The sequence below is a fragment of the Molossus molossus genome, unplaced genomic scaffold (genome assembly GCF_014108415.1).
Source record: "Molossus molossus isolate mMolMol1 unplaced genomic scaffold, mMolMol1.p scaffold_m16_p_18, whole genome shotgun sequence".
Lineage (NCBI taxonomy): Eukaryota > Metazoa > Chordata > Mammalia > Chiroptera > Molossidae > Molossus > Molossus molossus.
The window spans coordinates 43,065,584-43,078,413 of record NW_023425353.1 but is presented as its reverse complement, the minus strand read 5'-3'; the positions used below and the strand labels follow the sequence as shown (position 1 = coordinate 43,078,413).

At 41.9% G+C, this 12,830-nt stretch overlaps 1 protein-coding gene across 8 annotated transcripts in view; it reads right to left on the bottom strand.

The window, feature by feature from the left end:
- Positions 1–12,830, bottom strand: part of KAT2B (lysine acetyltransferase 2B) — a 102,296-nt gene that overhangs the window by 35,752 nt on the left and 53,714 nt on the right. For all 8 annotated transcript variants that reach the window (XM_036267506.1, XM_036267510.1, XM_036267511.1 and 5 more), the window contains 3 exons: positions 12,731–12,823; positions 11,222–11,403; positions 3,557–3,748 (listed from right to left, as the gene is read on the bottom strand). In XM_036267506.1, coding sequence (XP_036123399.1) covers positions 3,557–3,748; positions 11,222–11,403; positions 12,731–12,823 — 467 coding nt within the window. The remainder of the gene's footprint in view (positions 1–3,556; positions 3,749–11,221; positions 11,404–12,730; positions 12,824–12,830) is intronic.

Sequence of the window (12,830 nt, the reverse complement as noted above, 5' to 3'; positions counted from 1 at the left end):
TATAAACCTTTAAAATTTTTGAGCTGTAAAACGTATCTAGTTCCAAGGTTTTAGTGATCAAAGACCTGTTATCATCATCACCATCAGGAGCGTCATCACTATTACTAAAAGTACCAGTATTCTCATTTATCAAAGCCTGCAAGAAAGATTTTAGGTGGTTTCAAAGGAGAGAAAGGTTGGTTTCTTGGAAGTGAAAACAAAAGGAAAAAGGTCCGACGGGAAGGGGGGACAGGTCTCCTGACTTGATGCTCACAGAGATTTAAAGACAAGGTACCATCTGAGTGACTATCTAGCCTCACCGGACAGTGTAGTTCATGGTTTATAGAAACCGCATGAGTCACTTCTCCTTGCTAAGCAAGCCACCATTAAGGCACGTTCTGAAACACTTCAGTATGTTTCTTACCAAACACGGAAAGATGGACAGCAATAGGAGCTAAAATCCTTCCTAAGATCACTTGTGACCTTGCAGAGGAGAGGAGGTTCTTGATTCATTGCCCCCGTCCCTAAGCAGACCGGCCCTTCCCTGACACAGCCCTCAAGATTCCCCAACTGCCCTTGATCACAGAAGTGAATCCCCTCTCCTCTTCTAGGCTCCTTCTTTGTTACATAATTATATGATCAGAACACTCTTCACAATGCCAGGCACAGACTCGCCTAAGAAAAATGCCATTAATAAATTAGGCCCTGGCGGTTTGGCTCAGGGTTTAGAGCGTCAGCCTATGGTCCAGAGAGACCCGGGTTCGGTTCCCACTAAGGGCATGTACCTCAGTTGCAGTTTGTCCCCGGCTCTGGTTGGGTCATGTGGGTGGCAGCCACTCAATGTGCCCCTCTCACATTGATGTTTCTCTCTCTCTCACACTTCCGCTCTGTCTGAATAAAAAAAAAAAAAAATGGAAAAATGTCCTCGGGTGAGGATAAAAAATGAAAAAAAAATAAATTAGGAAAGTGGGAGTGGGAAGGAGGGGGTCAATGGGGAAAGGGGGGAGCATCTGTGATACTTTCAACAATAAAAAAAATAACTGAGGAAAATAAGTATATGTGTGTGTTATATATGTATACACATATGAAGTTATGTCACTATAATAAACAGTCTCTTATGACACAAGAAAGTGCCTGTTTTATAAACACAGGATACAAAATTGTATGAAGAATAAAAGAACACAATATGTGGAGAATATATAGAAATATCTAAAAGCCCTAAAGGTAGGCTATGGCAGATATTTTCCTTCTTTACCAAATTTGCATCAATATGTTCACTTATCACTTTTAGAATGAAATATAGATGCTAAACCTTTTTATGTTATTTTTTTTTATCCTCACCTGAGGACATTTTTACATTTATCTTCAGATAGAGCGGGGAAGGGGTGGGGAGAAACATCGATGTGAGAGAGATACACTGAGTGGCTGCCACCCACACGACCCCAACTGGGGCCCAGGACAAACTGCAACCGAGGTACGTGCCCCTCGTACCGAACCCAGGACTCTCTAGTCTGCAGGCCGATGCTCTAACCGCTGAGCCAAACAGGCCAGGGCGATACCAAACCTTTTTAAAAACAACCTTGTAAGCAGTGAGATGGGAGGAAAGGTACAAGCTAAAGCCAAGTGAAAGAAAGGGCAACGTATGAAGCAGAGGCAGGTGAGGACGAAGGCCCTGGAAATGCCCCTGAGAACCCCGTGACCTCCCTGGCTGGCATGGAGGGGGCTGCAGCTCTCACTCGGCGACAGGGCCTAAGACTCGACCAGCACCTCAGGCTTCAATGTACGTGTGATTCTGCTGCCAAACCTGCAGGTATAATCCCCTAACAGCCTCCAATGGTGTCCTCGTCCACGAAGAGAGATGCAGGAGAAGTGGGTGGTAGTTTTACCCTACCATTAGTAAAGAGAAGGAAAAGCAGCACTGATCAGCTCAATAGCACAAGCGTGCCAGAACTACGGGTTGAAGGAACAAAACACCCTATAATTAGCGAATATCTGCAAGAAGCAAAATGCATTTGCTATGGGGAAAAGAACTGTTCCCATGCAAAGCAATCAAAATTGCTCCTGAAGCACCATCGACAGGGGAGGGGATTCCTCTTTGCCCCTTGGCTTAGAGACCGAATGACAACTGTAATCTGAAAACATAAAATGCTGCTTATGTGGCAAATGTAACAGAGACATTAGTAAGAAAACTGCTTTAATCTCTACGGAAAGGAGCTTAGACTAGTGAAAAGGCAGCCACTGACATACACGAACATGCCCAGAGTTCATAAACCAGTGAGGGGCGACATCCAAACTGCAGATTAAGTGCTTCTGAATCCCTCCCACTGGAGGAAGCCAAATCATTCGCGTCATGCCTCAGTCTCAGCTGCTCGCTTCCTCAAGAAAATACTGAAAATCAGGATGCAAGGACGGTACGTGTGGGTATCGGACGTTCCGCGAAATCTCACCAGATTGACCCATGACATCCTTTACCTAAGGCTTAGGATTTATGTTCAGCAGCAAAGGACTTTCTAGTCAGTTTCTACCTGAAAACCATTTTTGTTGTTGTTTTGGTAATAGTAACTTAATAATAAAAACCTAGTCTCACAACTAAAACAGGGTTCCCTCCACCTTTGGTCAAAGAAGATAATACCTCCTCTCTTAAACTCTACTCTCTACACCAGCTGTTCTCAACGGGGCATAGGGAAGGAAAGCTCTATCCTACCCAGAAAGGCTTTTCAAATGATAACTTCCACCTCCCCCACCAAGCACTGCTCTAAGCAAAATGACACCCACAAAATGAGCTGCCGCATTCCTGTCTTGCTGTCACTGCTCCATGACAAGTCATCCGTGGCACCCAGCCCTTCTCACCAGCAGCCAGCCTCTTAGCTTTAATAGTTGGTTCTCAGGCCGGAAAATGCATTGCCAAGGCCAAGGGTGCAACACTGCAACTTCCGACTCCTGTGGCCCCACTGCCTTCGTTTGAAAAACATTTAAATGATTCTTTGTATGTGGAATCTCTGGCAGGTGCAGGAAGCAAGGTGCACAAGAGGATGTGTATTCTACAAGACACTGAGCATAGAGGTATAAAGGTCACTGTGAAGAAGGCCCCCTCTTCCTGTCCTGCTCCCCTCCTGGGGTCTAGCTTGCGAAGGGCGGGGACTGGCCCACTGCGGCGGAGGCAGGAGCGGTTCGCCGGTCTCAAAGGGCTGGAGATCTAGGATGGAAAAAACAGCCGCCCGAGTTTCTCTTGCACCACTTCTGAGATGGAAACTGCTTCTGCACGCTTCCCCCACCCCCTCCAGCTTCCTGGCAGCTAAATACACAAAACAAAGCAACACCCCATTCTATGAAGCTCAGAGACAATGACACCCAGGTGGGATGTGGTGGGGCTAAGGAAGCTATGACTGCAATCATCACAAATTCAAGCTAATAATAGATGGACAGGCAGATGGGGCTGAGGAGGAGGTCCCTTTGTCCCTCCTCCCTGGATGCTTTTCCTGCCACTCCTTATCTTGTTGTTGATGCCGGCTTTGGCAGGTATTTGTCCACGTCAAGCCCCCAGATGAAACAAAGACTGGCCAGAGTGCTCCCTTACTTTGGGAAATGGGTGAGGATTAGAGTTCGTTTCTCAAGTGGAAGTTTGTCTTTTTCCTGCCTTGCTTGTTCCAGGAGCTGTCGTCTCATCACAGTGAAGACCGAGCGAAGCAGTGTCCTCCCAAACACCTGGGTGGTTTCATAGCGAGGTAGACTGTCACAGAACTGTGGTACGTTGCAATAACACAGCCACCTGTGAGGAGGGGAGAAAAGCATCATCAATCTCTCTTAAACCCCCAGATCATCAGAAATTCCCAGTTATGGCTCCTCTCATCCCATTAACCACAGCAGAAGAAACTGAGGCTGCAGTGACAGGCAACGGCATCACCAGCAGGTGCTGAAACGCGGGAATTAGATGAGCTCGCCTTCATACAGTCACTTGGGTCCGATTCTACGAAAACTGTTCCATTCTGTAGTGTCGGGCAATGAGTCCTGCGATCAGACAGCCCAGGCTCCAATCCCCACTTTGCCACTTAACTGGTGGTATGACTTTGGAAATGTAATTATGCTCTTCACTCTCCATTTCCTTACCTGTGAAACGGGGACAGCAGTAATACCCACTTCACTGGGTTGTTAGGAGCATTACATGAGATGCTGTATGGAAAGCGTGCAGTGCAATTAGAGTTTCTGGTACATAAATAGTAGTTTAAATAAAAGAAGAAATTATAGGGGGAGTTTTTATGAAAGAATCAGAATTCCACCTTCTAGTCCTCTGAGTAAAAGTTAAGGTGTCTTTTAAAATGCCTACACAGCACTCAACATACCCCTGAAGCTTTGGTGGGAAGATAAAGATCTTTAAGACTGTTCAAAACGCAGCCAAAATGCAGGAAGTAATAAGCTCCCACCATCTATTGCTTAAGTACATTTTCAGTGACTCAGACTCAAAGTCAAAATCACACTGGAGGCTCAAGCAGTGCACGGAGATGGAGGGGTGCCCAGCCCAGAGCAAAACCAGGGGCTTTCGTGAGGTCTGACCACAGTTCTGGGGTTCACTGCCTATGTAAGGCATGTAATTTGGAAAGCTCATTCCGCCCAGGGAAGCTATTCCAAATCAACCCTCTTTCTTTTTGGTCTCCCGGAGCTGCAAAGTGTCATTTCCAGGACCCGACAACATAAATGTACAGTGAGGGTCCCAGAGGCACCAGACCAGGGAAGGGTCAGAGCTTCACTGTACAGACCTTACTCCTCGGTAGCATATCTACACACTCTTCCAGGACAGGCCTGCTTTCTGAAAATTAAAACCTAGCCACCCCGTGTGTCTTCTTGATCATCTTTAAAATGGGGGGACAGCTCTAATGTGCCCAAGCAGCTACGGAAAGCTCCCCAGGAACTCAGCCCCTTAATAAAGAGTGGAATAATATTAATTTACTTATGTTTATTGGCTTATTTGTTTTCTTACTCTGCATTGCTTCATATTTCCCGGGGGGGATGCTGTTTCATCTTTGGGAAAGATAACTTTCATTAGTGTTAGCCCATTTGCCTAGATTCAAAATTAACCTTAAACCCTGCTATCTCTTCTAGTCTTCACTCGACTTTTCTCTCTTACTAATTTACACTCCAATGGCACTTTATGATTATAATACCAAAACGGGAGTCTTAAGTGTTGTGTTGTATCTTACCAAGTTGGAAACAGTGGTGTGGGATGGTAGCAGAAAATGCTATGAAATGCATTTATTTTGTTAATTCATAGGGCACTTCATATAGAAATTCATCGCCTTCAAGGCCAGTCTTTGCTGGATGTTAGCCTATGGCCCCTTATAAAATTAAAAGAATATTTGGAGCTGAAGGGAGGCCAGCTCCCAAGTAACTACTTATGAAACAACAAGTGAAAAAGTTAAACTGTAACAAAACTTAATAATCTTAACTTCAGTTTCATGAGACTTAAGGATTCAGAGCAGTAATGGCCAATAAAGCTGCCTATGATGAGTGTGTCCCTTATCTGTGCTGACACAGTAGCCACCAGCCACAGGTAACTACTAAGCACTTGTAATGTGGCTAGTACAACCAAGGAGCTCAATTTTTAATGTTATTTAATTGTAATCAATTTCAAATATACTTTTAAATGGACATAATGTGAAATATTTTTTCATTAAACACAACTTTATTGTTGTAGAAGGTCTTCATTTAGCTTCAATCACAAAAATGTAGTCAATGAATTGAGATGTGTTGTGAGTATAAAACACACATTGGATTTGGAAGACTTAATCGGAAAAAATACATCATTAATAATTTTTCATATTGTTATACGGGAAAGAATATTTTCATATATTTGGATAAAATGAACATTATGAAAATTAATGTCCTGCGTCTACTTACTTTTTAAAGTGTAGCTACTAGAAAATTTTAAATTATGTATGTTGTTCACGTCATATATCTCTTGGGCAGTGCTGATTTTAAAAGAGGACTTCCATCTGTGGAAGGTCACAGATGTCTGAGACTCTACTTAAGACAGATGTTATTTCTGCCAAGGCAATGATAGGTTATAAGTAGTATCATAAAATCATAAAATGTTATCCAAAAGTCCTTACTGGGTCATTTCATCTTCACAGGGTAGAGGGAGGCAGCATACATTGTTATTATCTAGAAAGTTTTTCCCAATAATAAGTTTCCATTCATTTCCTCGAGAATCTTGTATAGACCTCAGTTTACACATTTTATTTTAGTTTTATTTTCACTCCCAAGATGAATCTTACTTTATAGTTTTGTAAAGTGTACAGTATGATAAGACAAAGAGACTGAGTAAAAAAGTGGTGTTTATTGATTGACTGATTGATTGATTGATTGACTGATTAATAAGTGACAGGCATTGCACGCAGTGAGATGGGAAGAAGAACACGGGAATTGGTGTGCCTTGTCTCTGCACACACATTCCTCCAAAGACCTCACCGCAGAAAAAGATTTTGCCTAAATGACTGGTTTCAGGTCCCAGAACAGGAGAAAGGCTATGAAAGTTCATTCATTTTTGCATGTCTAACAGGATGGCATGTGCATACTATTTACTGATAATTCTCATAACTCAGAGTTTTATAGCATCATGATAATTGTCGACCACCTTCCTTTCTTTAAGACACGAATAAAGCTAGAGACCTTGAGGGCAGAAGACCATGTCATTCCACTTACTTGCTGGACTGAAAGTCCTAAGTTTTTAGATTTAAGTGACCTCACCTAGTTCACCTGAACTAAAAAGGCTGGTTACTATTCGCGTTCAGACTAGAAACTACGTCTCCTATCTCCTGGTCCACTGTTCTTTCCACGCTTCTTGATACTGCCCTGGACTTCCATGCCTATTTAGGAACACTCAGTAAGCATGGTGGCTGGCTATACTTTACAGAACAATGATTAATAAAACTGTTTCGCCAAAATCAACTTAGTTATATCTAACTTGCCTAGTACTCTTATGAAACATCTCCCCGACACAGAGGTGACATTAACTTTCAAAAGTTCTGTACAACTCAGAATCGAAGACAAGTTATTTCCCATTTCCTTGAGCAGACTCTATTGGTCAGATATATTTTAATATGTCATATTCTCCTGACAGCTTGTTTTCATGTTATTTCTTCATGGAATTATATTAATGCACAATCATGAAATTCAGGGAACTTCAAAAATCTTGTCCAATTTTTTTTCCCTAAAACCAGAGTGATTCTGTGGAATATGTATAGTGTATATTTGATAGGTACCTGTATTAATTATTAAGTACACCTTAACATTAATGTCAAATATTTTCAATATACAATATCTTTCCTTTACTCAGAACAGAGTATAAGTAGTTTAAGCCATTCTACTGTTCGATCATTGTTTAACTTTCTCTACGGTAAAACTTCAAGGGTTAGCTCTGAAATGAACATAATCATTTTCTGAATCCAGTCTTTTCCACAGAAAATTCTATTTCACCCCCACTTTCAGGCTGCTGTGAGCTCCAGAAATTTTCAGCCCCTTTGTTCTAATCGCCGAAATTGCTGTAAATTATATGCTGAACCAGCACTACAGGTCCTCAGGCTCACTTACAAATCAAGATGAAGTCTAGTGGTGCCTGCAGCCTGTAACAGTACCCATTTTTTTAGATTAGGATCAGTGAGACACCATGTCGCAGTGGTATGTGGTTTTTTCATGCCCAGGTAGTCCTAACAGTGAGGTTTTACTCTGAAACAATTATTCTCATAATTTTCACAGGTCGTTGCTACTTCCCCTTCGTCGCAACATGCACGAGGGTGGCAAGGCGGGGTGGTGCTGTCTACCTTCATTTCCTTATTTATTATTAACCGAGGCTCTCGGTCTACATTCCGCCTAGAAATCGGCAGGTTTCAGAACTCGTCGGGGCATATTCATTTCAGTCTCTCAGCAGTTTCTCTTCATCACTGTCAGGCTCCACTCCTCCGACTTGGGCTGCTGGCTCGGGACGCCGGGCTGAGGAGGGCCCTGCTGCTCTCTTCCTCATGACCTTAGTTTCTAAAGTCGTGTTAGAATAAGTGAACTCCCATTCAACTGTACACACTAGCTGGAGAGTCCCGTGTCGGCAGTGACTGAGCTTCAGGCAACAACACGTGTGGGAGGAAACTGATGGCTCGCACCTGCCCAGCCCGTTCTGCGTGCTAGACACTGTGCACAAACCACCTCAAGGAACACTCACAACACCGACGAGCCTTGGACAGAGAAAGAGACTGAAGGTCAAGGAGGTGAAGAGACTGGTCTAAAGCGCACAGAACTAGGAAGGAAAGGAGCCAGAATTCAAACCCATCACTCTTTCAAGCTTGATTTCTATTTTTACTACTCCTTAAGTATTTCTAAGTTCCACCCACTTTTTGGTAAGTCCTACATGCTAGCAGTATTTTTATCCTGCTTTCTAAAATACTGTAATATCTCCCATGCTACTTCGCATGTAATTCTCCCTCTTGATGAAACACTTTTTTCTCTGTTAAAAATGGCTAATACTTTCAGGCGTTTGGCTTTGACAAACATTCAGCTTTGTTAGTCGTCCACAGATGGGGTTAAAAGATGCTTGTTCTTGAGAGATATGTTATCTCAACTCTCATTTTATTTTTTTTATCCTCACCCGAGGACATTTTTCCATTTTTTGTTCAGGTAAAGTGGGAGGGAGAGAGAGAGAAACATCGATGTGAAAGGAACACATCGAGTGGCTGCCACCCGCACAACCGACCAGGGCCGGGGACAAACTGCAACCAAGATACGCACCCTTAGCGGGAACCGAACCCGGGTCTCTCAGGACCGCAGGCCGACGCTCTAACCGCTGAGCCAAAGCGGCCAGGGCTCAACTCTCATTTTAAACAATTACAACAATAGGGGAACTATTGTTTTTTGGTTTTTTTTAATCCTCACCCGAGGACATTCTTGCATTTATGTTCAGAAAGAATGGGAGGGAGAGAGGGAGGAATAGAGAGAGAGAAACATCGATGTGAGAGAGACACACAGAGTGGTTGCCACCCACACGACCCCAACCGGGGCCGGGGACAAACTGCAACCGAGGTATGTGCCCTTAGCGGGAACCGAACCAGGGACTCTCTGGTTCTCGGACGCTCTAACCACTGAGCAAACCAGCCAGGGCATGGGAACTATTGTTCATGTAAAACTCTGAAATGGAGGTGCAGAAATGAAGATATAATTTAAACATTGATTTTGATGAAATCTGTAATCCCTCTAAAAGTCAATCATAAAGATAAAATATTTCCTAGCTCAAACTGTATACACCATTAAAGGGGGGAGGAGAGGGAAAAAAGGGTATTTCTCTTGATCAGGCCAATGATCTGAAAGGAAAGCTTATCTGAAACTATGCCCATTCCTACATGTCATCGGCTATTACAGAAAATAACCTGCAGACAAGAAGTCTTTACAGGCTATCAAAAAACAGTCTGTACTTTAAATCCAAAACACATATATGCTCCATAATACTCCCTGAAAACAAGCTTGCTGTGCCTACAAAATCTATGGGGAAAGGTATAAAAAGGTGAATAGAATGAATGATCCAAGTCACTTTCTTACTTTAATGAAAACAAATGTAGGTCAATCATTTTTTTTTTTTTATGGCCCATGTTTAAGATTTTTTTGTTTCCTTTATTAATGTTAGAGAGAGAGAAAGGGAGACACCAGTGAGGAAGAACATCCACTGGCCGCCTCCTGCATGCCCCCCACTGAGGATTAGGCTCACAACCTGGGCATGTGCCCTGACCAGGAATCGAACCGGCGACCTCTTGGTGCATGGGTCGATGCTCAACCACTGAGCTACACCGGCTGAACACATGTTTAAGATTTTTGAAGGCAATTTTATTATTTTGCAGTTCATAAGCAATAAAAATAAATTCACACTTTAGGGAAAAAAGTGTATAATCCAAGAATATTTGCAGAGTTTGATGCTCACCAATAGGGAAATGGTTAGGTATATATGGTATATCAACTCAACAAATTGTAATGTAACCAGCAAAATGTGTGATAAGATGTTAGTGGGAAACAAAAAGGATGCAAATTCTGTATTTTCCTTCATTCTAACTAATGCAAAATATATACTTCAAAAAGCAAAGAATGGAAGACAATATTAGTTCTGTCATGGTGCTGGGACTAGGGTGATCTTTTCTTCTTTAAAAACAATTCTTGCCCTACCAGTTTGGCTCAGCAGTTAGAGCATCAGCCAGCAGACCAGAGAGTTCCAGGTTCGGTTCCCGCTAAGGGCACGTACCTCGGTTGCAGTTTGTCCTCAGCCCCTGTTGGGGTCATGTGGGTGGCAATCACTCAATGTGTCTCTCTCACATGGATGTTTCTCTCTCTCTCTCCTCCCTCTCTCCCTCTCTATCTGAAGATAAATGCAAAAAAAAAAAAAGTCTTCGGGTGAGGATAAAAAAAAAACAATTCTTTGTTCATGGTCATTGCTTTCTTCAATGAGATCTTTGTATAATAATTACAGAGTTATAGTATAGTTCTCTAGATCAGCGATGTTCAACAAAATACAATGCAACCCACATATGTCATTTAAAATTTTCCAGTAGTCGCATTAAGAAAATAAAAAGAAACAGGTAAAATTAATATATTTCACGTAATCCAATATATCTAAAATATCATTTTAAGATGGTATCAATATATAAAACTATTAATGAAACATTTTACATTCTTTTTTTTTTTGGTATAATCTTAGAAATCTCAATAATATTAGCCACATTTTTCAAGTGCTCAAAAACCACATGTGGCTAGCACCTATCATATTGGATAGTACAGGTCTAGATGACTTGTATCCCTCAACCCCCAAAACATTATAATATGAATGAAAAGTAGGAGTCTGGAGCACTGGCCGGTGTGGCTCAAGAGGCTGGGCATCATCCAGTGCACCAAAAGGTTGCTGGTTCGATTTGCAGTCAGGGCACATGCCCAGGTTGTGGGCTCAATCCCCAGTAGGAGGCAATGCAGGAGATCAATGTTTCACTCTGACATGGATGTTTCTCTGTCTCTCCCTCTCTCCCTTCCTCTCTCTTAAAAAAAGTCAATAAACATACTGAAAAAATAAAGTAGGAGTCTGGAGAGTTGAATTGTAGAGATATTCTCTCTGGATTGCTAAGAGTCACCATGATAACTGGACCACCTGTGCTTGCAGAGACAAGTAACAATGTTATGCCTGCAAAGTGCTCTGTGGGGCCCAGAGGAAAAGAACTGGTCCCCTGGTTACCTTGTGTAGTTCTCTTTGTATCCAGAAATGTCATCATTGGGAGAGCGCAGTCTTCGCTGAGATGGTGCCTCCAGATGCCAATAGTTGATGCGGTTTAGGAACATTTTGGCCAACTCCACTATTGTCTGCCTTTCTTTGGACGGCAGGTGACTGAATTTGTACTGCACAAAGTTATTCACACCCTTAAAAGGAAGGAAGGCAATGTATTCATGTAGCTGTGCAATCACACTAATTCTGAACACCCAGCCAGTCAGCACCATGGGTGGTTTCTTAGCAAAAGGCATTTCTCTAGTCCCAAAAATATCTTCCTTCTCCCTATTAGAAAACAGAAATGCCCAGAGGGACTCGTGCCTCAGATCACAGACAATGAAAAGTGACAAGACAGAGAGGCTGTAAGTTGCAATTCTATGCCTGCTGCAATCCTGACAGGTTAAAAAGAAAATCAGAGTCACAGACTGAAAAGGTCAAAACCCCTTAAACAATAAAATATGACTATTTTGCAGAATAATTCTCGCTGTGTTATCAACACAGTAGCTCACATATAATGAGGATACTGGATAGATGTTATGTTTTCACCTGAGCAAAATTTTAATAAAAAGGCTACTCATACACCTTCCCTTGAACTTGAACTCCACTAGAATTTAAACTCTTATCTCAGTTTCAGCAAGCTCACCAAAAAAAAAAAAAACTTATTCAAAATTTTAAGTGTTTAAAAGAATCTGTGCATTCATTTAACTTTCTGCAGAATACTCCTATCTAATCTCATTTCAAATAAAAGAACAATGAATTCTCATTTAATAGAATTGGGAGACAAAATTTCTTCTACTGAACACTGACTGATAATAATACATCTCTTTGTTCGGTCTCTGATAGCAAGTCTTCTGTAAGCATCCTCATCAAGAAATTCAGTCAACATTATGAGATTTAGTGGCAGAACAATGAAAGGCTAAAAAGTGATGCTGATGAAGGATACTGACAACACCTAACACAAAAAGCCTATGCATGCCAACAGATTCCCCAGTAAATTGACTTCCTTCCAGGAATCATAATGTAGCCGGAAGTCAATTTCTGGACATAAAAACCTCATATCTTTTTTGTGTCTTTTTGCTGGACTTACAATGTTGTTCACATTGCTACTGAATTCCCTCACCTCAATAGGCTTTTTCAGACAGTGCCAAACAAAAGGACAAAGACTTGATTTTTAAACATCAATGGCAAGAAAAAGCACATTTCATGTGTTTTTATGAACAACATGTCCTACTTAATTTTTTTCTTCCCCAAGCACACAGTGAATTCTGAGGACACGGCAACCCTAACAGACAAAAGCTAGATCCTTTATTAAATTAAGTATTCACTTCTGGGCCAAAAGGTCCCAGGCAGTTTCCACAGACCTGCGAACATCTCTAAGTCAAGTATGGAGGACAGAAAAAGACATGAAAGGAAGAGTAAAAGTTTTGTTCAACCTTAAAACAATAAAGGGGGGGGGGGTCTTTTCTCTTTTATTTTTACCTGTTCAATACTAGGTTTTTCAAATGGAGGTTTCTTCTCCAAAGAGCCTTCAACCACAGGTTTTCCTCTTTGTAAAATAGACTTTCTCAAGAGCTGCAAA